Source organism: Molossus molossus, unplaced genomic scaffold (genome assembly GCF_014108415.1).
Source record: "Molossus molossus isolate mMolMol1 unplaced genomic scaffold, mMolMol1.p scaffold_m16_p_18, whole genome shotgun sequence".
NCBI lineage: Eukaryota > Metazoa > Chordata > Mammalia > Chiroptera > Molossidae > Molossus > Molossus molossus.
Window position 1 is genome coordinate 56,147,458 of NW_023425353.1, and position 27,000 is coordinate 56,174,457.

General features: G+C 53.7%; 1 protein-coding gene across 1 annotated transcript in view; it reads left to right on the forward strand.

Annotated features, from left to right (window-relative positions):
• The first annotated feature begins 757 nt into the window (after positions 1–757).
• Positions 758–27,000, forward strand: part of ITGA9 (integrin subunit alpha 9) — a 288,355-nt gene continuing 262,112 nt past the window's right edge. The window contains exons 1-4 of the mRNA XM_036267254.1: positions 758–987; positions 15,348–15,475; positions 16,937–17,043; positions 25,079–25,202. Coding sequence (XP_036123147.1) covers positions 803–987; positions 15,348–15,475; positions 16,937–17,043; positions 25,079–25,202 — 544 coding nt within the window. The 5' untranslated portion in view covers positions 758–802. The remainder of the gene's footprint in view (positions 988–15,347; positions 15,476–16,936; positions 17,044–25,078; positions 25,203–27,000) is intronic.

Consider the following 27,000-nt stretch of genomic DNA (forward strand, 5'->3'; position numbering starts at 1 on the left):
TCCGGAGGGGGACCCTCTGGTCTGCGTTTCTAGCGAGTTGCCAGGTGACCGCTGCTTGCACCGCAGTCAGAGATGAACGGTGTAGGAGAACACTTGAGGATTACTTGGTCGTGGGGGGGACCTTGCTCACTCCCACGTGGCTACTGTTATGATCAACGACAGCTGCCGTTTACCGAGTGCTTGCCTCTTGCAGGTTCTCTCACAGCTGGGTAAAGGGGCAGCAGATGGGCAAGGCTAGAATATAAACTCAATCCTTCTGGCTTCCTTTGGTCTTGGTGTGAGACTGAAACTGAGAGGGAACGAGAGGCACCAACAGAGACCCAGGAGGGCGAGCAGAGCCCGCAGCTGCGGGGAGGATTAGGGTCGCCGCCCGACCAGAGCGCCCAGGGCGCGGTGGGGAAGTGGGGCCAGCCAGAGGCGCCTGGCGGGTGTCCAGGCTCTCTCCCGCCCGGAGGTGCGAGGCAGGCTGGCGGCCAGCAGGGGGCGCCGCCGCGCCGTCCAGCTGCCCTGGCCGCCCACCTCGCGGGCGCGCCTCTCCGCAGTCCAGAGCCGCCGGGCCCGGGACCCGCTCGCGGCGAGCGCGCTGACTTCTCGGCCGGACTGAGGACGCCGCCCGCTCTCGGCCGCCCTGTGCCCGCCTTCCGCGCCCGCTCGGACTGCCCCCGGCCCGGCGCCGCACCCGCCTGCGTCCGAGCGCACGGCTCCCACCCGCGGGAGCTCCCCTGTCCTAGCGGACCCCGCAGCCCCGCCGGCGCTGAGCGCCCTGCTCGCGGGGCACCGGGAGGGCGGTGGTCGGCTGGGGATGGGCGGCCCGGCGGCGCGGAGGGGCGCCGGGGGGCTCCGCGCGCTGCTCTTGGCGCTGGTGGCCGCGGGGACCCCGGCGGGCGCCTACAACCTGGACCCGCAGCGCCCCGTGCGTTTCCAGGGTCCCGCCGGCTCCTTCTTCGGCTACGCGGTGCTGGAGCATTTCCACGACAACACGCGCTGGTGAGTGTCCTCGCGGTCCCCGACCCCGGCGGCCGCCGCCCCGGCCTCAGCGCTCCGGCCGCCGCCGCCTTTCCGGCCTCTTCCTCGCTGCCGTCCCGAGGGGACGATTTAAATGTCTCCGCTCGGCGCGGCCGCGGAGGGAAGGCGGGAGGGCGGGAGGGCGCCGGTCCTGGGTTCCCGGGACGTCCCGGGTGACGCCCGGAGTCGGAGGGGGCCGGGCCAGGCGCTTCCCGGGGTCCCAGCCCGGAGTGTGCGGGCAGAACCGCCCTCGGCCTCCCAGCCAGACTCAGCTTAACTCTCTCAGTCGCAAAGTAACTTGGCTTCTCGGCCCGCCGCTGGCCCGGCTTGCATCCCCGGTGCCACAGGGCTCCCGAGACAGGGCACTCAGATGCAGACTCCAGTTTCGGGGAACTCTTGGTGACACCCCACCCGCCTCTACCTGGCTTCAAGCCTGTTCCACGCCACTGTGCACAGGAAGCAGGGTAACCCCGGGATGTGAGGGGAATAGGCTGTGTGTGCACATTGATGGGGGTTGGAGGGGGAATAAGGGGACCCCTGAGTGTCTGGGACCCAGGGGCACATACGAACCTAGAGTCCCACTCCCCCCATTCAAGGCACTCTGCAGAGTGAGCGGAGTGGTTCCAGGATGCAGGAGAGGAGGATGGTCCAGGACTGCAAGTGACAAAGACAGGGGTCTGGTGGGTGGTTTATAGGGTATCCTGGGCCTCATTTCACATGGGTTATCTGACCTGGACACAAGCACCTGAAGTCTTAGAGGGATGTGGTTTTGTAGAAGTCAAGGAGTCCAGTTGCCCCCAAGTGTCCCCCTAAGAATCCCAAGGAGTGGGGAACTCTCCCTGGTTAAGCACCATCAGCTAAGGGATGCAGAGTTCGAGCGCAGCCCCAGAGGAGAAGCACCTAGGAGAAGTTGGTCCCACCTTGACCCCTTTCCCTGCACAAGAGGGAATGAAACAGCCACCCAGAGTCACCCCTTCATCAGAGTTATGCCCATGGATAGTTCCCCTGTTCAAGGTCCAGGTGTGACATCCTTAGGGGTTGCAGGCTGGGAAGGCAAGGTCGTGATGGCTGTGCTCTCAGCATGTATTCATGCCAGAGAGTCACTGCTCTGAATTGGACAGAGGCTGATGGAAAAGAGTGGATTTGTAGATCAAGTCCTCACGAATTCCTGGAAAAGTGGGGACTCCGAGACCAGCCGGCTGATTAACAATCATGCTGTTTAAAGAGCTGCCTCCAAGAAAACCAGTTTTTAAAGTCCTGTGTAGCTCCCTCCCATCAACCCCAGGTGCTGAGTTTAAGGCCAGACTGTCTCTCCCTGCAGCTGCCTAGTACCCTTTATAAAGCAAAGCAGGCAGAACACCTTTTCCATGGCCCCCTCCACACTGAGAGTCCACCGGGAGCTTTGGATATGGTAGAGAATGCAGCCTGGGCAGAAGCAGTTGGAAGCACACCCCAGAATACACGCTGGACTCCTGGGCTGTGTGACCTTGGCCCAGAGTGTGTGGAAAGAGCTGTCAAAAATAGAAGGGCTTCTCCGGGCAGGGGCCCCGGGGCATTGTGTGGGCTCCACAGCTGTGCGGGCTTGTGCGCTCCAAGCTTTCTAAGCTTCTTCAAACGGGGCTGAGTTCTTGGGAGAGGTGCCAAGACCCTCTCACCTGGATTTGGATGGGCCACAGGGCTAAGCTGCCCCAGCTGGGGAACAACTGGGAAGAGCCCAGAGCAGATCTGACACGGGGAAAGAGCTGAGCCTGCTTTGTTTTAAAAGGGGGACCGGGAAAAGCTGTGTGATGTGGATACATTCGACAAATGCAGGAAAAGATAGTCTGGCTTTCAACTCTGCACCCGGGTAAATGGCAGAGAGGGGGTGGAACAGGGCAGTAGCCCTGGTGCATGGCCTTGGTGCCAGTGGAGATGTGAGACATGTCTCAGGGGTCAGGACGAACCCATTCACCGCCAGGCTGCTGGTCTCAAAAGTGCCCTCTCTGTTTCTGATACTGAGTCGCCGCTTTTTCTGCTGGAGGGCTTGTTCCTATGGTTTTTCAGGCACCAACTAACTTCTACTGAAATCTTTTTAAAGCAATCTACCCCCTCCCACACCCTTACTTAATTTTACCTTTAGTTTGGCTTATCTCCATGGTTTCTGTCCTCTTGTTGCTTTGTCCAAGTATTTCCCTCCTGATTCTTTTTCTCTCCTCTCCCTTCCCCTAAATATTCCTTGTCTCAGACCTGGAATGTATCCCTGCTGATTATACTGCCCAGTCTTGGTAAGCTGTGGCCCTTGAAGGAAGAAGCTTCCAGCATTTCCTACTTTCACCTTCTTCTTCTTCTAGGCCGAACTTACCATGAGGCCAATGGAAATTCCACCACAGGCCCCTCACGCACACAGGTCCCTACGAAGCCCCGTGCCTCGTTTTATGCTCATAATTCGGTTAACTTTCTTTAAAAAAATCTTATTGATTTTTTTTTTTCTTTTGAGAGAGAGAGAAAGGGAGAGAGAGATAGAAACATCTATGTGAGAAGCATCAGTTGGCTGCCCCCTGCACGCCCCCTACTAGGGATCGAGCTCACAACCTGGGCATGTGCCTGACCAGGACTCCACCCGGGACCGCTCAGTCCACTGAGCCACGTCTGCCGTGCATGTACTAACTTTCTTAGTTCAGAATGATGTCAACCCAAATTTATAAGATTCAGGCCCTGTGGAATTTAGATCAACCCAATATCTCTACCTTAACTTTCCGCTCTGGGGTTGGTAGGTTGACTTAGTGACTGATTGTTGGTCTCTTCCTACCAGGCAGTCCCTGGGCCCAGGGTCTTTTAATCCCGCTTGAGGGACGTGTAAGTGTTTGCAGTGAGTCATGATGATAAACAACAGCGAGGGTAAACATCCTTGTCACTACAGCTTGATGGCATCCTTAATTATTTCCTCCGAATACGCTCCTGGGCTTAGAGTTGCTGGGTCAGAGAGGAAGGGAAGTTTAAGTCATTTTCTATGTATTTCCAAAGTGCCAGGGAAGCTGAAGTGTGTATTTTAGAGAAATGCATTAACTTACTTGGTCACTGGGGTTTTGGGGTATTTACCAAAGGGCCGCTGCAGTACAGTGGACAGCCACCCACAGAAGGGGACTTAAGAAGACCACAAATAGTCCCAGTGGGTGAGAGAGGTAAATGATAGACATGAAAGGGGAGCGTAATACATTGAACCTTTGAAAGGAAAAGAAGGAAATGTTGATTAAGCCTTGTATTTGGTGTCTTTCTTCTTGAGAGGAAATTGCTCCTCAGCTTCTTAATTCAATATTAGTTTAATAAGTTTGCTTCATGCTAATTAAACACTTTTTTACAGGTGAAAAGGGGAGGGATAGAGCTCGGGCACCAGGGTCAACTTCATCTCATGTCCTTCCCCCAACCCCACTGGGTTTGCTTGCACTCTTTGAACACCAGCAGTGGGTGCCAGGGAACATGGACAAAGCCAGTTTCTGTCTCCTTCCCTTAGATGTGAACGGGTTCCTCAGCTGCAGGACAGACGGCTAGAACACCCTGTGATATAAATAAATGCAGCCCGGCTGGCGTCTAGCCCCCAGAGTGGGTTTCTTTCACACCCCTCCTCTCCCCTTCACCCCAGACGCCCTGGAGTTGGTTGGGTGCACTGGCTTCCTGCCCCATCTCCTGGGACACAGCAAGACAGCTGTGCCTGGGCACGGAGCAAGTGCTTGGAAATGGAAGATGTGCGGGCCTTTTGCTTTGTTAAGGTTGTCAGAGCATCATTCAGTGAGGGATAGGAGGCGATTCAGAGCCAGGGCGAACATAACATCCTCACTTTGCATTAAGGTTGAGGATGAAAAGAACAAGCAAAAAGTTTCTGCTGCCCTGCCAATACAGTTGCCAGTAGCCAGATGTATTGCTATTTTATTTTAGTTTTAAAAATATGCTTTTATTGATTTTCTAAAGAGGAAGGGAGAGAAAGACAGGAACATCGATGTGAGAGAGAAACATCATCGGCTGCCTCCTGTATGCCCCCTACTGGGGATCAAGCCCACAACCCAGGAGTGTGCTGTGACCAGGAATCAAACCGGGACCTCTCAGTCCAGAGGACGATGCCCAATCCACTGAGCCACACCAGCCAGGCAGATGTGTTGCCATTTTGAAGTAAAATTAATCACAACCAAAGGAAACAAAGTATTCGGATCCTTAGTCGCACTAGCTGCATTTCAAGTGCTTAGTAGCTACATGTGGCTAGCGGCTACCTTTTGGATCATGCCCAGAACATATTCATCACTGCAGAAAGTTCTGCTGGGTAGCGCTGGTTTAGAGCAATGACCGAAGTCTTAAAGGTTGGACAAAGATCAGAAGGCAATATAAGAAAAAGAAAAACCAACCCTTGGCAGACTTGAGCCTTAAAACTGAAATGGAGGCGCTTACATCGAACTGAGAATTCAGCGGCTGAATTCCCTGTCCAGTCCTCAAGCATCGCAGTGTCTGCTCTGCCGAGAGGCAGGGATTCGGGAGGGAAAACCCATCCCCAGTCTGACGGGTGAGAAGGTGGCAAAACATAAGATATGGGCTCCCCTCGGGAGAGGCTTGTCCTTGGTCAGGCGCGGGTAGTTCAGGGGGCCGAGGAGAGACCCCTGTAAAGGTGAAACCTTTAGAAGGGGGGTCCTGGGATCATGGGCCTGGCTGCCCCCATTTAGTGAGGAGATGCCCACAAAGGGCCTGGCAGCTGCCTCTGTAACCTCTGGGGGAGTCTTTGCCGAGTTTCTCCGGCCCCCACCGACTCGCAGGCGCCGCAGCCCCGCCTTCCCATCCGGATTTTCTCAGCATTTTCAGATCTTGTTCCTGGTTCTTCCTGGCCCGGCAGCCCCTGCTTTCTCAGGCTCTCAGGAAGGGATGGCATGTATATGAGGCCCAAGTTCTGAGGGGACCCAGAAAGCATCTCTTGGGGTTTCCCTGAAGATCCCGAAACTGGTGGGGGTGCTGTTTCCTGAGCTGGTGCTGAACTGGGCTGGGGCAGAGGCAGCTGCGTTGTCGGGGGCAGAGCCTTCCAAGGCAGGAAGGCAGACTTTCCCCAGCCAGTCACGAACAGCCCCGGGTGTGAGGGTGTGAAGGGCCGGGCTCCAGCCAGCTCTGACTCCCCGGTGACCCACTGCTGGTCAGGAAACAGTCTCCTTCTGATAACTCCTGTTGTGATCTTCCAGGGAAAACGTCTTCACGTTTATCACAAGCAGCCACGGTGTTCACAACAATCACTCGCTTTCAAGGGAGGTGCATGTAACTTTAAGAAATTTGGCTCTGCAGTTAGAGCGTCGGCCTGCGGTCCAGAGAGACCTGGGTTCGGTTCCCGCTAAGGGCACGTACCTCGGTTGCAGTTTGTCCCCGCCCCTGGTTGGTCGTGCGGGTGGCAGCCACTCGATGTGTCCCTTTTGCATCGATGTTCTCTCTCTCTCGTCCTCTCTCTCCCTCCCACTCTATCTGAACAAAAAAATTGAAAAATGTCCTCAGGTGAGGATTAAAAAAAAAAAAGAAATCAAAATTGACGATTCCATCCGCTGGTAATTGCGGGGCATCTTCGAGAAGTCATGCTTTCACAGGCCAAATCGTCTTTCAGGGAATCTTTGGGACTACCCGAAGAGCGGTTCCAGTTTGCAGGCCAGAGGCGGCGGCCAGCAGTGACAGGTGGTGTGCAGGGCCCACCAGCCTCGGTGACCACCACACACTGCCTGGTTCCCTCGGCCTCAGCCCAGGTGGCCTCCCAGCCCTCCCCGAGCAGCCGGCGTCACCATGCTGCAGTGTGCACAACCCCCAGGGCACGGTTGGCATCGTGTAGGACACACTGGAAGGCAGGGTGGCAGGGGTTTGGCACCTCTTCTCCACCAGGGTCCTGGAGAGTGGATGTTCCTGCTGGCTCTGCCTTCACTGTGGCTCGAGTCCCCAGCAACACCCACATCTGCGGTGCTATGAGGGTGGGCGGGCTCAACAACAGCCCTGCTGCTGCCCCCGGGGAGGAGCTGGGTGATCTTGGCAAGTCACCCCAGCGGTTTGAGCCTCTTTTCCTCTATAAAAGAGGGATACTGAGAATTCTCCCTCCTCATGTTGCCGGGGAATTAAATGAGAGGGTGTTGGCAAAGCCCGGAATACAGTATGTAGCACATGGTAAACCCTTGATAAATACTAGTAGTTATTTCTGTTGTTACTCTGATCTGACTTTTGGAACGAGTGGTCGTCTTCATCCCGACTTCAGACGCTGAAAGAGCTTGCTTTCTAGTACGTTTGTGGATTCATTCATTCACGTGTCAAACTCTGAGTGTCAGTACTCAGTGAGAAATGAACGCGATAGCCTCACGTAATACCCTCTCTTCGTTATGTGTGGTCTCTGAGATTTTGGTCATGCTGTACATGTATGTGCCTTGTGTATCATTTACATCCCGTCTGCTTCCAGAGGGGGGATTCGAGATGGCTGCTTTAACTGGAGACTGTGGGTTGGCAAATCCTAGAGTTTTGCATACCTCCTCCTTCTCCCAGGGGTCGGGGGCCACTGTGTTATGGGGAGCCCTGGTCCCCATCCCAGGCTCTAAATAAGTCTAGCAGATAGGTCTACAGTTCCAAGGTGGGGTACTGCTGAGAATTTTAGCGCAAAAAAAAAAAAAAAAAGTAAATGTGAAATTATTAATCTGTTTTTCTTGGAGAAGAAACTTATAACAAGGAACCAATAGGAAGACATCAAGGCTGTTATTCAGATCTCCCAGAGGTCTGTAGCTTGCTCTGTCTCTTGGATTTTTTAAAAATAATGTTTTTATTGTTTTTTTTTTAGAGAGGAAGGGAGAGAGAGATAGAAACATCGATGTGAGAGAGAAACATCAATCGGCTGCCTCCTTCATGCCCTCTATTGGGAGTTGAGCCCGCCCACAACCTGGGCATGTGCCCTGACCGGGAATTGAACCGGGACCTCTCAGTCCAGAGGACGATGCTCAATCCACTGAGCCACACCGGCCGGGCTGTCTCTCGGATTTTAATGTTTCCGCGATGCTCTTAGGTGGGAAGACAGCATCAGTCCTGTTGCCACATTTCCTTCTCCAGCTGCCTCCCCTCCATGCTCTCTCAAGACCTGAGCCCCTGGTCTGGCCTGGCTGCAGCCCAGATCTGAGGCCCTTTCACTCCCTGACAGGGTGGCCAGGGGGCTGATGCCACTCTAAGGTGAGACCCTGCCTGTGCCTCTGCTCTTCCCCAGTTGGAGATGGCACCCTATCTCTTGCATTCACTGAATCGGCATTTTCTGGGGTGGATTGCACCCCTCTCCCGCCCTTTATTTACTCCAACCTAGGGTTCCCAGGATGAAAATAATTATCACCACCCTTTCATGAGCACTTCCTTTGTGCCAGAGGTACTGTGTCACAGTCACCTCGATGCAGTGGGGGCACAGCAGCCAAGTCCAAGGTTCCCCAGCAAGTAGATTGCAGGTGAATCCGAGTTAATGCTGCTCTGGCTGTTCTGGGTCAGCCATGCTGCCCTCCACTCACCCAGCCCGTGGAGTCCCTGTCCAAGGTATCAGGTTCCTAAGGGGGAAGAAAAAGGGCCTGGGCACTCCTGTCTGCTCTTGGCCTTGGCATGTGAAAGGTCCTACCCCATTCTCAAAAGTCAGTCCCTCCTGGGTGCAGGATCTCTCCCCCAGACACTTTGCCCTTTACATTTCCTTCTGTGGCTCATGGCTGCCCTGGGAGGGTCCCTGCATTTGTAATTGTCTTTGCTTTTAGAGATAAGGAAGTGCCTGGGGCCTTTCACAGGTCCCACAGCTGGAGCGAGCTGGCAGATTCTTCAGGGCTGTTTCTACCACACCACCTTGCTTTTCTCGTATCCGAGCCCCTGGACCTTGTGGTCCTGGTTGGCAGTGAGACTCCTTTGCGGGAAGGAAAGGGGATCAGGTAGGTAGACGAGCGGCAGCCACTGTTCTGAGCTGCAGAGTTGGATACTTGGATTGGACTGAGGAGCAACGGGTGGGCGATGGCGATACCACAGTCTAATTCTCTTCAGGGGTGGCATGCCCTCGCTTGGTGATGTATCTGTTTTCTATTCCTGCAGGACAAACGACCCTCACACGCAGAGGCTTAAACCAGTCACCGTTTTATTAGCTCACGGTTCTGTGGTTGGCAGTTTAGACTGAGTTTAGCTGGGTGGTTCTCGAGTTCTCAGCTGGGCTTGCTGTGCGTCGGCTGTGAGCTTCTGGGTTGGCTGGCTGGCTGGCTGGGCTACGATGGTTTCAGCTGGGATGGCTCATCTCTGCTCCATGTGTGTTTCATTCTCCAGCATCCTGGGCGTGTACACCTGGTGGCTGGGCAGGGTGCCAAGAGGGCAATCCGTGTTCTTGGCCTCTTGAAGCCTGGGCTGTTCCTTCAGTCACATTCTACTGGCCAATGCAAGTTACAGGGCCCGCCCACATTGAAGAGGAAGGGAAGCAGATTCCATCTCTTGATGGAAGAAGCTGCAAAGTCCCATTGAAAGGGCATGGATACAGGAAGCATGGAAAATTGTGGCTACTTTTGCAATCGACGACCTGTGCAGAAAGTGTCCCAGCCATTCCTGGATGTCTGATCTCAGCTGACTGTCTGAATCAATTTCTGCCTAGCACACCAGAAAAGGGACTGAGGTTCTGAGGATCTGTGAGCTCCTGGGGTGCTGCCAGGACGTGGAGCTGGGACGAGTTGGGTGCCAAGGTTTTTGGCCTGTTGCCCAGCATGCTAACACTTCTTTGAACACCCACTGTGTACCAAGTGCTGTACTGGATGCTTTATAACACTATCTTGCTTAAACCTTATAAGAACCCTTAGCCCTGGCCGGTTTGGCTCAGCGGTTGGAGCATCGGCCTGCGGCCTAGAGAGTCCTGGGTTCAGTTCCTGCTAGGCCCTAGTGGCTAGGGGCACGTACCAAAAAGCAAAACAAAACCTTATAAGAACTTAGTAGGTACATTTTTCTTCTATTTTACAGAGGCTCAGAGTGGTCAAGAAACTTACTTGAGGTCACACATCTTATCAGTGGTAGAGACAGAATTTGAAGCCTGTGTTACCCCTGTGCTTCTTACACTTCACCACCCTGAGTAACTTGCCCTTGGAGCTTAGAATTCGGTGGCATTACTGGTTTAAAACACTTAAAAGCAGTTCGTATATACTGCTTAAATGCCGGGGGCCTCAGTTTCCTCAAATGTACAAAGAGGTGCCTCTGAGGTTTTTCAGGTTCCACACCTCCAGCTGGCAAGCCTCGGCCCCAGGAGTCTCGTCCCTCTGGGAGAGGATGGTCTGGTCCGGTCAGGTGTTTTTCCTTGATGAAGCGACGTGGAGTGATTCCTGGGGTTCCCGTGCGGTGAGCACAGTGATGGAATTCCACTCCAGTAACTGCCACGTGGGCCCCTGGGGAAGCTTTGGCTTTGGGATCAAATGCATGAAAGCAAACCTAATGGGTTTAAGGTTTTGGATCCCCCGTTGCTGTCCTGGATCTGGCTGTAGTTTCGCCCACAGAAACCCCGCCGTGGCATTTGTGGGGAGGGGGGGAGCCTTGGAGGCGCTGTCAGTTCCAGGCCTTCCCCAGGAGGCAGCTGTGGCTCAGCCTGTCCCTGCCACCTGCTTCCCAGGGGACAGACCTGCAGTTTGCCCTCAGGCCGTGAGGGGTTGCCAGCAGGATCAGTGGCTGGACTGGAGCCTTGGGAGCCAGCTGCACCACACACAGGCCAGTCAAAGAAGCGGCTGTGTTGCAAAAACGAAGGGCATCGAAACTGCCACAATAAAAGGGAGTTTGGGGGGACTGGAAAGACCATGCCCTTGGACACCAATGCCCTGGGTTCAAATCCAGCTCTGCCACTTACCAGCCAAGTCACCCACCATCTCTGAGTAAAATGCACAGAAGAGGCTGCTTGGCAGGATTGCCAGCAATATATGTTTTAGAAAAGCAAGAAGCTGTGAAGTTCAGCCTGGTGGGAGGAGGACGCCTTCCTTCTGTTCCAAAGCCCGGTCTGTCCTTTGGCATGAAGGCTCCTCCATGGCACATTTCTGACCTGGGGGTCTCCTGCGGAGCCTCACCTGGGCTTTTTCAAGCAGGTCACTCCTGTGAGTGGCTGGCACCACAGGGGGGCACTTGATACCTGTTGGTTCCCCTTTCCTCCTCCTGGCTGATGCGGGATGGGCAGAATTGGGGAGTGGGCACTGCACTTGACTGCCGGGGTACGTGCTATAGCATCTTAACCACGCTTGGTGGGCGCGGACAAGTGCCAGGACCTTCTCTGGTCACCTGCTCCTCCATGGCACAGTGGGGAGGAGAGCGCTAGCGCCTCCCACAGGGTTGCTGTGAAGGTGCAATGCGACTGTGCCGTCAGGGGCCTAGCCCACCAGCCAAGGGCCCGGTACATGCTGGCTGGCCTTGTCTTTAGAGACCTAGGATTCCAAGTTAATGAAAGGACTCTAAAATGTCCTTGGAGTTTGCATCCTTAACTGAGGATGGTATAGGAGGAAAATCTTGCTTCTCCAGGGTCATCTCTTCAAAGGGGCTCTGGAGGAACATGGTTCTTTGTCATCAGCGTGGGTGTTTACACAGCACGTCTTAGACTGTAAATGACCGGGAGAGCTTGCCCATTGCGCGCTCTGATTAGCAGGCTGGGGTGCAGCCTGAGAGCCCACAGGCCCATCGAGCTCCCAGGTGTTTTCAGTGCTGCTGGTCTGAGGACCACACTGGGAGGAGCAGCGAAGGTCAGACTCATCCTGATGATTTATTAATGGTGCCTGTTGGGGGTGGGGGACTCTCGGGCCCTTTTATAGGGTAACCATACAGAGAAAAGGAATGTCTTATTGTCTTGTCAAGAGTAGCAAGGAAGATTTGGGAGATGTTGGAAGTATCCGGGATGTCTCTTTATAACTCAAAATAATGAGAAAAAGCAGATGGCATCTTTTCAGTGGCTTGTCCTGAACCCTGGGCCATTGCGCTCTCTATCTCTTGGGATCAGCCTGGCGCATAGCCAGCTGAACTAACATCAGAAAAGACAAGCTCATAGGCTGGCCTGCAGCCGCAGTCTTGCTGGCCGGCAGCCTAGGTAAAGAGCAGTGAAGGAAGAAGCCACGATGTTCTGTAAACACAGAGATACAAACTCATTCTCCACCGTGCCACCCCTGTGAGCTAGCTGTGTGCGCACATGCGCGTGCAGCCCCCCACCCCCGTCTCTTGTTTCATTTCCCTCCACACAGGATTTGGGAAAAACTTTCTCATCCGACCGGCTGGTGGAGGGTTTGCACCAGAGGGTTGTTATCAGTACTTGATCGGCCATTGTGGTTAGAACCATTGAGTACCTTGGGCTTGGAAGGAAAAGGTAATTCAGCGGTCCTTTCATGGAAATCTTCATAGAAATCTAGAGCTCCCTAGAAATCTGGCCCCTCCATCTCCGCTCTAGGTCAAGGGAAGCAGTGCCTGGGATCTGAGCTCTGCAGGGTCCCTTCCCGCTTGGATGGCCTGAGAATCTGGGTCTGCAAACATGGGGCACCCTCTGAAATGTCCAGCCTCTGGCACCTTTGGGGGGGATGCGATCGAGAAACAGCTGGCTGTTGTATGAGATGAATTCCCCCCCTTTGTTTAATTTTTGTCAAAATGAATTGCAAGTGGCATTTACTCACTGTGCTCATGTACCTTTGGAATTGGTAGGAATTTCGAGGCCCAGCCGCGTCCCACCGGGTTTCCAGGGGGGAGACGCTGTTCGTTGCCCGTGCTGACAGGTGGGCAGGCGTGGGTGGTGCAGCTGCTTAGATATGGCCAAGTGCTAATTCTTCTCACCTGTGAAAACAGAACTGGCCTTGTACAGAGCAGCCCTTGCCTTGCCCCGGTGGCCCGAGAGCTCAGCCCCAGCAGCAGGAAGGCAGGGGGAAGTCGAGACCTGAACGTGGCCTCTTCTCCCTGCAGTTTCGTTTGGGGTTTCGTTCGGTGTGTCGTCAGAGTCAGAGCAGCCAAGAGCGGGCCAGCCTGTCCCTCTGAGAGGGACAGAGGCTGTGTGGTCTGTGCTTGCTGCGGTTTCCAAAGGCTGTGGGTTCTGGCCCTGCTTCGGCTTGGAGATTCTGCAGCTGTGGCCCACCATTCCCCGAGGTGTCACTGAGGGGCCACGGGCAGCGTGGGTGCCCTCACTGTTGGGGGCCTGGCTCCTCTCACACCCAAGCAGGGTGTGACTTGATTCATCCCCGAGTCAAATGCAGACTCTCCAGGGCTGATCCTGAAGGCAGTGCTCCAGAAGGGGTGGGTCTCCCTGGCGCCTCGTGTCCTCAGATCCTTCACCCTCTGCGTGTCAAGGGGACCTGCGTGGCTTCCCATGAACTTTATAACATGTCTGAGTCATAATAGTGTGGGTGTCCTTTCTGATGTCCTCCAGCCTTTGCTGAAGGCCCATCTCAGGGTCTCTGACGTCTGTTGCTCATCCAGAGGGTTGGTGGGGGAGCAGCGTCATTCTGAGGCCAGAGTAGGGGTGAAGTGTGAGTGTCCAGCATCTCAAGATGAAGGTGGCTTTCAGGACAAAGTGAGGGGAGGCTGTGGGGTCATTCTAACCTCACTAGACACCTTTTCCACAGATGCCTAATGGATAATGCTTTCTATTCCCAGGCAAGTGGAGATGATCATTTTCACAATGTGCCTAATACCTTTCGAGGGCAATTGCACCCCCTTCCTAGGCTGCTCGAGATACAGGGCGGCTCGTGTTCTCATTGAGGAGCGGCCTAGAATTTTCTCCTCTTTGAACACCAGTGTGGGTTTTGTTTCAAGTCTCATCGTACAAGTTCTGTTCCAAATGGCTCGTAGCTCAGCACACACTGCCTGGTTGGTGCTGTTTAGTATTCTTTGCTGTCGCTCTTCGGTTGACTGATTTCCGGAGACAGTGCATAAAACTGGAGGTCAGAATTATTTTCGTAACATCTGGAGGGGAACCCTCTGCTGTTCCCCCCCGTGTCCTGTATCCACACAGGCCCGGATGTGTCTTTTCTGTCTTCTTGGCATGTCTTGCTTTTTCCTTCAGCGGGGAAGGGCCCTGCTGGGGGCGGCCCATCCCCAAGGCAGCTTCCAGTTCGGGATGAAGGACGGAGAGCTTCATGCTCGCCCAGTTTGTCTGTGGACGGGTCCATCTCTGGTTTGTGCTGACACAGAGGATGCATTTATCACGTTACACTATTGCTGTGTCTTTCCTTTGTCCCCCTAAACGTGCATATTGTGTGTGGTGGGGAGGGAGAGAGGGCCACAGAAGAGAAATGGTATCTCTATCTATTCACTTCATTGTAGGTCTTATACATCCAGGAGAGTACCCGTATCATATATACAGACTAATGAAGTACCACAGATTTGTGTCAACGCTGCTCAGGTCGGAAAGTAGAACACCCTAAGTACACGGAGAGCCCTGCCTCCCTAACTGTGACCAACCCTTGTCCCTCCCCCGAGGTAACCATTACCCTGACCTCTAACACCACAGTTAAACCTCAGCTGCTTTGACCTTCAGGTACATGGAATCAGTGAGGACACTGATGTCCCAGAGTCTTCTGCTCAGTGTTATGTTTACGAGATCCATCCATGTAGTTGTGGTTGAGCGATGCTCACTGGTGTTCATTGCTGTGTAGAATTCCATCGTATTTCTATCCCGTGAAGTGTCCATTTGAGCACTGATGGACCTTCGGGTTTCTTCGCTGTGGGCCATTAGATACTCAGCTTTGAGCACTTTCGTACCTGTCTCCAGGTAGCCTGTGCACACATTTCTGCTGGGTGCGATCCTACAGATGGAGTGACGGGGTCATAGGGCGGACACACGTTCAGCTTTGGTAGAAACGGTTGCATTGTCCCCAGCGTGGCTGTAATGTTCGCACTGCCGGGTCCCCATCGCTCCGTGTCCTGCCCGCGCTCGGCCTCTCCTGTCTTTGGTTTTAGCCTTCTCGTAGGTGTGAGGTGGTATCTTGCTTGTATTTCTCTGATAACTAATGAAGCCGAACACCTTTTCGTAGGTTCATTGGCTGTTTGATCATGGTCTGTCATCAAGTCTCTGGCCCATTATGATATTGGATACCTGTAATTTCCTTATCGATTTGTAGGAGTTCTTTATAGATTCTGGATAAGCACCGTTTGTTGGTTGTGTGTGTTTCCAGCCAAACTTAAGCTTTAAATGTGCCTGGAGAAAATGTACAGGTTGGCTGTAGGAGAACCCCACCCCCACCCCCACCCCCGGCCCCGCCAGCACCGTATAACGCCAGGGCATGCTTTCCCAGGGAGCTTCAGACGGCCTGCCCTGGCTGCTAGGACTTAACCTCAGCCCCCTCCTTCTGGTACTGGGTTGTGACCGAATGCTCTTCCTTCTTCATGTGCAGGGTCCTTGTGGGCGCACCAAAGGCTGATTCCAAGTACAGCACGTCCGTGAAGTCCCCGGGGGCTGTGTTCAAGTGCCGCGTCCACACCAACCCTGACCGGAGATGCACCGAACTGGACATGGCTCGAGGTGGGTGGACATCACGGGCTTGGCACCTTCACACTTTCTTCTTCTCAGGGTGGCCTTGCCTGCCTGCCTTCCTTCCTTCCTTCCTTCCTTCCTTCCTTCCTTCCTTCCTTCCTTCCATCCTGTAGTGAGTACCTGTTACTCACTAAGGACCAGGATATACCAGTGAACAAAACAAAGATCCTGCCACGCTTACAAATTAGTGGGCAAAAGAGACATTAAAAACAAATCATTGAGAGCAAGAAGACCGGAGAGAAGGTGGGGGTTGGATCCACAGGACTGGAAAGGTGCACAGGGGTTGGCTGGGAGCCGGGGAGGCAGACGCTCCGAGCTGGGGCACACAGGTGCCTGTCAAGTCAGAGCGAGGTCGGTGGCGGGAGTGTTGGGGGGGGGGCAGAGGAGCCCCGCAGGGCAGACTGCGGCTGACCACAGGGCCCAGCTGCCTGGTGTAAGGCTTAGGATTTTATTCTATGTAGGAAGGGGGAAGCCACTAAAATCAATTTTAGGTTTTATTTTAAGTAGGGAAAGATATGACCAAAGGATATTTAAAAAAACTCACTTTGATCCATTGGAATCAGATGGATCTGCCTGGGGTCAGAGCCCAACTCTCCCAGTTACTAGTTGGGACTTACTGGGAAAGTTCCTTAGCCTCTTTGGCCTCAGTTTCCTCAGTAGGACTAAGATACCCACCTCACAGTACTGATTGGGGAAGACTAAGTGAGATAATAGAGGTGAATATGCAGAATTGTACTTGGCACATAGTAGCTACTCAGTAAGGAGAAGTTATTTTATTTCAATCCCTTCAACTCCTCACTTTCTCCAAAGTCCTTTCCCATCAAGAGCTTCTAATTATTATTATATTTTAAATCCTCACCTTAGGATATTTTTCCATTGATTTTTTTCGGACAGAGTGGGAGGGAGGGAGGGAAGGAGAGAGGAAGAGAGAAAGACAGACACATCAACTGGTTGCCTCCTGCATGACCCCAACCAGGGCCAGGGTCAAATTGCAACCAAGGTACATGCCCTTGACTGGAATCGTACCTGTGACTCTGGTCCAAGGGCCAACGCTCTAACCACTGAGCCAAACCGGCCAGGGCTCATCATTATTATTTTTAAATGAACTAGTGTCGTGATTTTCCTTAGCAGAAAAGGAGAGGTGTCCATGGTGTTCTGTCACGCGACTCAAAATGACTGGTCGGAACTGTTTATTATGGATGCACAACTAATTAAGGAGCTCGCTTGGGAACGTAAACCCGTGCAGTGCCTCCTTCAGCAAGAACATCTTGCTCTGAAAACGCTCTCGGCTGAAAGAAACAGCATTCGGAGCGATAGAGTTCATTTTACACTTGGTCGTGAGTTCCTTATTTCCTCCTGAGCTGGTTACAAACGTTTGGGCCGCAGACCTTGGAGAAGCAGCCAGCAGCACATCTTTCCTTACTGACTGGTTCTTCCCCTTCCCTCCAGGGAAGAATCGGGGCATGTCCTGCGGAAAGACCTGCCGCGAGGACCGCGATGACGAGTGGATGGGGGTGAGCCTGGCCCGGCAGCCCAAGGCCGACGGCAGAGTTCTGGTAAGGCCCCCCGGGGGCTTCACACGCGGGGCCGGCACCTGAGAACGCGGGACCTTATCTCTCAGGAGAGCTGGATGGCATGGTGACCAGGCCAGGGCTTGGAGGTTGCACATTCGGGACTACTGTTGGGACAGATGACTAATCTTTCTCTTTTCTTCATCTGTGAGATGTTAATAAAGCCTGTCCCCGGGTGCAGAGAGGTGACTATGGAAACATGACAAATAAAATGTGTGAGAAAAGCACTTTGTAAATCTTGTTCATTACACCAAGATTTGTGTGTGTCGTTTTAAGTTGAATTTATATAAAATGCACAGGTCGTAAGATGACAGTTTGGGTTTTGACAGTTGCACCCACTTGTGGAACACCCCTCCCCACCCCTCAAGGTGCAGACTTTCTGACCTTCCAGAAAGTCTCTGACGTTCCTCTCTCATCGCTTCCTCCCACCCGAGGCGCCCCCTTGTGAACTGTGGTGCCGTGGGTCCCTTTTGCTTTGTCTAGACCTTTGTGTCCGTGGAATCCCACAGCGTGTGCCCCTTGTGTGAGGCCCCTTTCACTCGGAATAATTCTCTTGAGATTAGTCCGTGTCGTGTGTATCAGCATTCCTCTTTATTCCTGCATGGTATTATGTGTTATGTAGTAACACGTTAGCATTTAAAAATTTTTATTTTATTGATTTGAGAGAGAGAGGACAGGAGGGGGGAGACCAAAACAAAACATGGATTTGTTGTCCCACCTCCCTGTGCATTCTTTGGTCGAGTCTTGGATGTGCCCTGACTGGGGATCACGGCCCTGGTGTATTGGGACCACACTCCAGCCAACTGAGCGACCCTGCCGGGGCTCATGGTTTTTGTTATAAAAGCATAAGATCAAGAAGGGCAAAGAATACTACCAGCCGTATATCGAGGGCTCTCTTTGGGCCACATGCTATAACGCTGGGGGTTTACATGCATTTTGTCCCAGGGAAACAGGTTCTCCTTAAGGATCTAGGTAAGGTGTTTCTGTCGCCTCTCCTGGAGCCCACGTTTGCGGTAGACTCCGCCGTGGCAGAGGCCGCTGCTCTGCCTCCGCCTTCAGCACAAGTGAAGCATCCTGAGGCCTCCCCACTGGGAGCCCTGGAGCCCCTGCTGGGGGTCTCCAGCCCCGCGGTTCGTCTTGGCTTCCAGTCCTCTAATCACTGTCACGAGCTGCCCTGGACCGGCTCCCAGCCTGCACATTCCTCCAGCCAGAGGGGCCTGACCCTGGCTGGACATCTAGGCCCCAGGACGGCCAGAAAGCTTGTCGCCTTCCTCTGGAAAGGAAGAAGCTGACTCGTCTAAAGTCAGGGCGGCCCGAGGTCAAGATTCAGGACAGAGGAAGCAGCGGCCTGATGGCGCACACCACGCGGCGCCCCAGGAGCCTGGAGCCCACGGCTGGGGGTTCCTGTGAGAAGAGCAGTAACCTCTGCGCGGCTGGGAGCTGCTTTCCAGAGGGCTCTCGTTACTGCAAGTCAGCGTCAGGAAGGGGCCATCTCTGGGGACACGACAGCAGTGAGGGTCGCAGGACGATTTAGAAAGGGAGCTGCGAAGGCAGAGCGGGGCGTTTGTGCTCTCTGCGCCGTGACAATCCTGTTCTAACTCACTGCGTGAGGAGCTGTTTCGTGGTTTGCACAGTGATGGCACCGTCCACGCAATAAGTCACCACGTGTGGGTGTCGGAGAAAGCGCGGGGCAGCCGACAGCAGCCATTTTCCTCGTGGCTTTCTTTGGTCAAAAACCCAGTGCAGCCCAGCCAGTGTGGCTCAGTGGTTGAGCGTCGACCCACGCACCAAGATGTCACCAGTTCGATTCCTGGTCAGGGCACATGCCCAGGTTGTGGGCCTGAACCCCAGTGGGGGACATGCAGGAAGCTGTCATTTGATGTTCTGTTTTATTGATGTTTCTCTCTCTCTCTCCCTCTCCCTTCCTCTCTCTCTAAAGATCAATAAAGAAGAAAAACAACCCCAAAACAAGCAAAAAAAAAAAAACCACAACGCAGAATGTACCATCTTATCCCTTTGTAGGTGTGCAGTATAGTAGCATTACCTGTGCACATGTTGTGTGAACAATCCCCAGAATTTTTCATCTGGTAAAACCAAAACTCAGTAACCATTGGGTACCCCCCCCGCCCCCGTCTCCTCTCTCTCAGCTCCTGGTGACCACCGGTCCTGTTGCTGTTTGTAGGAATTTGATTATTTTAGTTAATTCATATAAATGGGATCATGCGGCACTTGTCTTTTGGTGACTGGCTTATTTTGCTTTAGCATAATGTCCTCAAGGTTCATCCATATTGGAGCATATGACAGGATTTCCTTTTTTTAGGGCTGAATACTATCTTATTGTATGTACACACCTCATTTTCATTAAAATTTTTTTTTTCCTTATTGATGTTAGAGGAAGAGGAAGGGAGAAGAAGAGAGAGAGAGAAACATCAATGAGAAAGAACATCGATTGGCTGCCTCCTGCACGCCCCCACTGGGGACTGGGCCCACAACCTGGGCACGTGCCCTGCCAAGGAATCGAAACCAGCCACCTCCTGGTGCATGGGCCAACGCTCGACCACGGAGCCACACTGGCCAGGCACGTCCTTCGCCCATTTTTAAAACTGGGTTGTTTGGTTTTGTTCTTGACTTGTCCTGTGCCTCCTGTGCGTGTGGCCGTGCTTGATGAGGCTTGTCCAGAGTCCCTCTGCTCCTGCCCCGCTCCGTCCTTCCTGGTTGAGACTGTGTCCTCTGTGGGGCCTGTCGGTGACGGCGCTGTCCAGAATAGGCTTAACCTTATTGTGTCATTAGGAAATCACTACGTGGCCACCTTATATGTATAATTTATTTTGGGTGTAGGTGCCCTTTTTTATGGAGGCCACTGTAGACAGAGACCTTTTGCACTCTGAGATCTAAGGAGTGGTGTCTAAGTGTGTTTGGGCCATACAGGGGCAGGGTATCCATGATAAAACAATTAGAAGCCACATCAGTGGCCATCTGTTCTCGATGGCTACTAAGTGGTTGATAGAAGTATGAGGCAAAATGCTGTGAAATGACCCTTAGAAATGGTAGGTGACCCCAGGGTGCAAGGAATGGTAACCTAGTCCATATTTACATTTTGGAGGCCTATCCATTTGTCTTTTCTTTAGCATCTCACATCTACTGGTCAAAGCTTTCTTGGAGGCAAGTATTTATCTTAAAATTAAAAACAGGGAGATATGTTTTCTTGAAACACGTCTGAGAACTCAGTTGGTACTTGGGGACGTGGGCATGACACCTGTATCCCAAGCAGCATGCTACTGGATTCCAAGATAGGGACTGAGGAGGAGAGGTGAGGGGGCTTTTTTGGAAAAGGGCCATCTCGTACAGATTTAAAGTAAAGAACAGGTGGAGAATTTGAATGTTGTGCCAGGGAGTCCGGTGTCTCAATGAAAAATGGCATTTTCTGACCCATGGACCCAGCAACCAGCTCTGGCAAGACCCATGACTTTGGGCTGGGCTGCTGGGCTGACCTTGGCTTAGCACCTGCCAGTCTCAGCTCACAGGTGTTGTGGTCCTTTCCAGTTTTCCCCCAGGGGACACATGATACGGGTGTGAACACAGCATGGGGAGTAGAGGCAAGCCCCTTCCCGTCCTGGTGTGCAGATGGCAGTTTAAGAAATAGGGAAGGCCCTGGCTGGTTTGGCTCAGCGGTAGAGCATTGGCCCTTGGACCAAGAGTCGCAGGTTTGATTCTGGCCAAGGGCATATACCTGGTTGCGGTTTGTCCCCGGCCCTGGTTGGGTCGTGTGGGAGGCAACCAATCGATGTGTCCCTCTCATGTCGATGTTTCTCTCTCTCTCCCTCTCACTCTATCTGAAGATAAATGAAAAAATATCCTCGAGTGAGGATTTAAAAAAGGAAAGAAAAAGAAAGAGGGCACCAACTATTCTCTGGGGCCTGGGAGGGTAGCTCAGACTGTGCTCATCTGGTTTCTGCTTTTCATTAGTCTCCAAGGCTCAGACAACAAATAATGGGTGTCGAGAAGACTTCTGGGTGGAAGCAGTGTTCTCCAGCTCTTCGCTGTCCCCAGACGTCAGGGCAGCCCTGTCTCTTCACCAGGTGCCTCTGTCCATTTTTTCCCAAAGCCACAGGGTGGCTTTTTTTTTTTTTTTTTTAACTTCTGTTGCTCTGTTTCCTGATTTTTTAAAGTGAACTTTTTATTGAGCTATAACACACATGCGGGAACGTGCACATGATCTGTGTACACCTTGATGAGTTGTCACCTGGTGAGCATTCTCAGAAGGACTTTCCCAGCACCCCAGATGCCCCTTCCCTGTGCCTTCCAGGCCACTTCTTCTCTTGGAGGGGGGTCCAGGGAACATCTTTGTGGGGGGACCTGTGGATTTGTTTTCTCCAGCCCTTGTCCTCAGTGGTCCAGGGGTGGACCTGAGGGCCTGGTCGAAGCTCTGGCCATCTGTGTACGACAAATGCACGTGTAAGAGGTGGGGACTTACGTGCCTCTGTGGCTGAGCCATCTGCAGAAGCCCGGTAACACCCTCCCCCCACCCCCACCCAGGGCATGTTGTTAAAAAAGGCTTTTGAATTAAAACGCTCATTTTTTTTCTTTTGGAAGGAAAAACCATCTTTATCATTTGAAATATGTCAGATTTAAGATTGGGATGATGTGAGCCCCCCCCGCTTGTTATGATTATCGGAGTCTGAGTTTGATCGAGTCTCGCTGTTTGCAGAGAAGGCTCTTTGTCCTGTTCGTCCCCTCTGCCCCTACCTCCCTCACAGCAGAGCTCATTTGGAGAGATTGATGGAGTTATTAATGCTTTGGAGACAGTCCCTGGGAATTTTTTTTAAATGCTGGGGTCAGACTGACATGTGTGTATATATAATGATAATCGGGGCTAAACAGTCTTGTCTTTTTATAATTTATATTCAGAGACACTTTTGCGACACCCATGCTGCCTTCGACCTTTTGCTGTCTGACCTCACAGAATGCCTTAATTTTAGTTCAGTTTAGTTCAGTTTATAGTGAAATGCAATGTTTGGATCTTCTAGGAATTTCTCAAGATCACTCCTTAAACAGTTTACGGTACCTAAGGAAACACGAGACAATAAACGAGACGTTAGCTGCGGAAAGTCCTTCCCGGTGAGAGTCAGTGTGCCCCACAGTCAACATCTGCCTCTCTTCCACGGCCCCTCCAACCCAGAGGTGCAATCAAACAGGGCAAACCCTAGACGTCAGGGGCTTTGCTAAATCCATAAACTAAAATGTAACTGATTTAGCAGCTATTTCAATGATAAGTGATTCAATTTTGCAAGCCATCAGAATGGAATCAGAACTAAAATACAAACAAATCAGTCACTTAGCGGTATAGAGCAGTGATCTGCTTAGTGGTACATTTTCATAGCCCCCCACCCCCCCAGCATTTCAGTCTATTGAGAAATGTGCTGTGAGGATAAGACGGTCCCGCACGGGGAGGCAGGAGAGGGGTTGTGGTGTAGGGAATACCGAGGTCGTTTTACGTCGTTTCGGGTCATAGGGCAGGAGGAGTGTGGGCAGCTTGGGTTTCCAGTCCCCCCGAGTGTGTCGTCTTCGCCTTCTGGGCAGAGAGTGGGCTTTGAGCGTCCCGCCGCCAGTTGGCCTGAAGGGGTGAAGAGCCGAGAGGCTGGCGGGCAGCAGGTTTTCATAGAGTGATCTGAGGGACACCTGGCTCCAGAGAGCCCCTTCCCTGCTCGCTGACCTGGACATTCCAGGCGCCCCCAGAGTGGCCATTCCAGGGGTCTGGGTCCTGTGGGGGAGGCTGTGAGGACAGCAGTGCCAGGTGGGTTCTGATGGGTCTCAGGCCGGACTTGGGAGTGTTGAGGTGGCACTGTTTCCTGGTGAGACCAGCAGGCCTCTGAAAGCGGTGGGTTCCGGTTCGCCGCCCCTCCTGGCTCTGTGACGTGGGCAGAGCACTCTCTGCCACTCAGGATGCCCACGTGGAAAGGGGAATTCTAAGGACTCCCCTGCCCACCTTCCCGGGTTGCCGAAGTCAGATGGGGGCCACCGACAGACTGAACGTTATGGCCTGTAGTGAGTTTGAAGGGAACAAGCCGAGAAGGGAAACCCCCGGATTATTTTAAAATGCGGTATTTTAAGAAAAGGTATCTGTGGAACCGACGTGCAGGGTGCATGCCCACGAGAAGCGGGCTGAGCTGGGCAGAGGACACGCCCTCTGAGCAAGCAGGTCGGTTCCTAACCAGCCTCGTGGGGACTCGGCCGTGCAGAGATGCGCACGAACACCTGGAGGGGGGTTGCGTCCGAGCGTGAGGATGTGTGCCCTGTGGTGGGTGGGGAAAGATGCTTCTGGTCCGGCGTCTGTGGGTGTGAGCTGGCCAGAGGGCTGTCTGTCCCCAGCAGCCTCATCTCCTTACTCATGCCCAGCTCTCGCCCACCTCAGGGCCCTCTGCCCCGAACCTTTCTCTGGGCTCCTCCCAGCTGCGCCCTCACCCTCGAGGTCTCTGTTCAGATGTCACCTCCTCAGAGAGCCTTTCCTTGGCCAGCCTGGCAAAACCAGCCACTTCCCGGTGTGAGGGAACTTCCTGGTGAGATGTCCCGTGTCTCGCTGAGGGTGTGACGGCAGGAGCGAATGCCCACTGCGGTCCGTGTGTGTGGCTGTGTGTTCCCTTCCAGAGAGGCACCGCCAGCAGGCATTTACTCTGGTTTGTGATGTGCATGCCCAAGTGCTTCTGTAGGTAAAGCGGTCAAAGAGTGGCAGTTCCGTAGGGTTCAACCTACTGCTCTGCCCGGAACCAGCTCCAACCAGGAGCTCCCCAGAGAGTGTTCCATGGCCCGGCAGCCTCGGGTCGGCTGGGGGCTGGTAGAAGTGCAGATTCTCGGGGGTCTCGGGGGCGGGGCCCGGCAGTGTGCTGTGGTAGGGCTTCCAGGTGACTCTGCTAGGTCTCGGGGTTGGTGGAGGCCAAGCGCTGACCCAGTGGGTAAGCAGGTGGGCATCGTGCACGGCAGGTCTGTCATGGCAGAGGAGCCATCTCTTGTCTCTGGCTTTTTCTCAGCATCTTCCTTCATGAGGAGCCATGTCTGTCCCTGACCAGCTGACCCAGGGGAAGGGTGTGGCGGTTCACGGCTGTCTGCTCAGAGCCTAGTACAGAGCCTGGCATATGCGCTGGGTGCTCAATGATTCCGTGTGGGAATAAATGCCCAGAGGCACGGGTGGGGTGTGCACAGCGGACCCTTCGTGGCCCGAGGGCTGCAGGGTGGGTGTCGGGTGGTGGTTTTCCTCTTAGCCTGGCTTCCTTTTCCTTCCTTTCCCGCCCTCCCGCATCTGGTGGAGGCCATCAGCCCTGCCTGCAGCCCGCACCTTGAAGCCGTTTCCCTGGTCTGCACTGCCCCGTCCTGGTCCGGGCCAGCGTCTTCTCTCACCTGGATGTTCAGTCCCCTCGTGCCCGCCTACAGCCTCTGCACGGCAGCCCAGTTACCTTTCAAACCCAATCAGATCTTGCCGTGCACCTGTGTGAGACGCTGCATCTGCTCCCCATCGCATTAAGATAGTAGTCGCCCCCGCGGTCTAGAGGAACTCCTGTGGCCTGTCCCCTGTCCCCGCTGACCTCATCTTCTTCCCACCAGTCACTCCAGACCAGCCCCACCGGCCTCCGCGCCTGAACCTCCAACCTTCCTCACGTGCCACCTTTGCACCTGGCATTCCCTCCTGGAACCCTCTTCCCTGTACGTTCAGTGTGGCCTTTCCTGACCTCCGGATGGAAACCACCCTTCCCACTCGCGGACCCTGTGTCTGCTTCCTAGAGCTCAGCACCAGCGACAGTCCCCGTTTGTCTATACATTAGTGTGTTGTCTGTCTACTCCCAGGAACGGCTCTGGTTCATGCAGTTTGCTGATGCCCAGAGTAGCACCTGGCCCCAGGTGGGCTGGGTGGGAGAGAAGGTGGCTTCTAGGCCCTTCTGCTCCTCTGTCCTCCCGCAGAACCACCTGGCATGCCAGGGTCTGCTTTGGGACCCCCTGTTCCTGCTCTGAACCCCCCTCTGTCCTCTAGGCCTGTGCCCACCGCTGGAAGAACATCTACTATGAAACAGACCACATCCTGCCCCATGGCTTCTGTTACGTCATCCCGTCCAACCTCCAGGCCAAAGGCAGAACACTGATCCCTTGCTATGAAGGTGAGTGCTCTTGATATTCCTGCTCCCTCTGTGTCGTGCCCTAAACAGTCCCCACCCATACCATTCCCCCCAGCTTTCCAAACCCTAACAGGAGGGCAGCACTGTGTCCCCAGATGGCCCCTTGGTGCCGAGGTCCTGCCCAGGTAGTGCGGAGGGTGAGAGGGGGCAGCGGTTCGAGGCCCTGCCAGGCCTTGCCAGTCTCTGCCCCAGGGACTCTGGTGCGTACCAAGCTTAATGAAGTCTCCGGGATGGAAATTCACCAGCCTCAGCCAAGCCGTCGGATAGAACTCCTGGTTTCCTGGCACTGTCAGATGCTGTGTGATCTTGGGGAACTTACTTTCTCTCTCTGAGCCTCAGTTTCCTCACCTGGAAATTTAGAGGTTGGCTCAGATGGTCTCCATAGTCCCTCCCGTGTAGCTCCCAGATGGACATAAGGCTCCTGAAATAGCTCCTGGCCACACCCGTGGACAAATGTCCTGAGGCAGAGGTCAGGGATGTCCCAGGATTCAGTTTCTATAACATCAGAAGTCTGACTTTCCTCTTGTCTGGTCTGTGCACCTGTCAGATGCCTGAGGATTGGGTGCACCCTTGGCAGTGTTAAGAGCTGCCCACCATGGGGCCCTTGGGTCTTGGAAGGAAAATGTGTTTTCTCAGGCTCCCTGCTTAGAACCTCCAAACTGCTGGGCACTGGGGACCATGAGCCAGTCATTGTCTAGTTCAGTCTATTTGACTTCAGGGATTCAGAAAATGCTGTCAGTTTCTCCAGTTTCATAGCTTGTACGCTCAGGTTTTCTTAGCCCGATTCTGAGTGAGCTAGAATCTGTTTCCTCTACATTTATATTTAAAAAAATATGTTTCTATTAATTTTTTTAGAGAGAGGAAGGGAGAGAGAGAAACATCGATCAGCTGCCTCTTGCACATCCCCCACTGGGAGTCGAGCCCTCAACCCGGGCACGCGCCCTGCCTGGGAATCGAACTGGGACCTCTCAGTCCATGAGAGGACGTTCATCCACTGAGCCACACCAGCCGGGCTGGCTGTTTGTATTTGAATTCACCCCCTGATTTATTTGTTGGGACAAAAATCTTGACTTGCTCGTGCCCACATGTCATTTGGGCCTCCCTGGGTGTTCCCAGGTTTCAGACCTGTGGCCACCAAAGAGGCTTCTGAGAAATGCTCTCAGGACATGCACCTTCTCCTGCCGCCTGAAGGACCCTCCCGGCCCTGAAGGAGACCCCGGTGGCCGGAGCAGAGTGTTCTGTGACATGACCCCGGCAGGGGCACGGACCCTCTCTTCCCTGAGGAGGAGCCTGTCCCCCCAGGTGTCAGCATTTGATCAGCTCTGGCGATCTCTGAATTACCCCATCAGAAGAAAAACTTCATCTGAAACAGAGAGGATACTATAATTGGTCAGGAGGGAGGGCCAGGTGGTGGACATACACATGACGGGTCAAGACTGTGTCCTGACAGCCCAGGTGATCCCTCCCTTTCTGCCAGGAGGGGGGAAGAGCCGCTGGAACCGCTGTCAGGCTGTGGAGCGGCGAGGGCGTCCATGGGGACGTGGAGACAGATTTTGGACGAATTCAGTTATGCGATGGGGCCAGCGCCTTGCTTTCCCCAGATGTGCTGTGAAGCAGGGACGCGTTGCAGTCCCCAGTGATGCCCGTGGATCCCACGCGATCAGAAAGCAAAAGGCCCTTTGACGCGAGGGCTGGGGCTGATGTCCACGTGTACCACAGCCACCACGGCTCACGCTGTCGCACGATCCGTTACTCAGCAGCTGTGGGGTCAGCAGTAGCC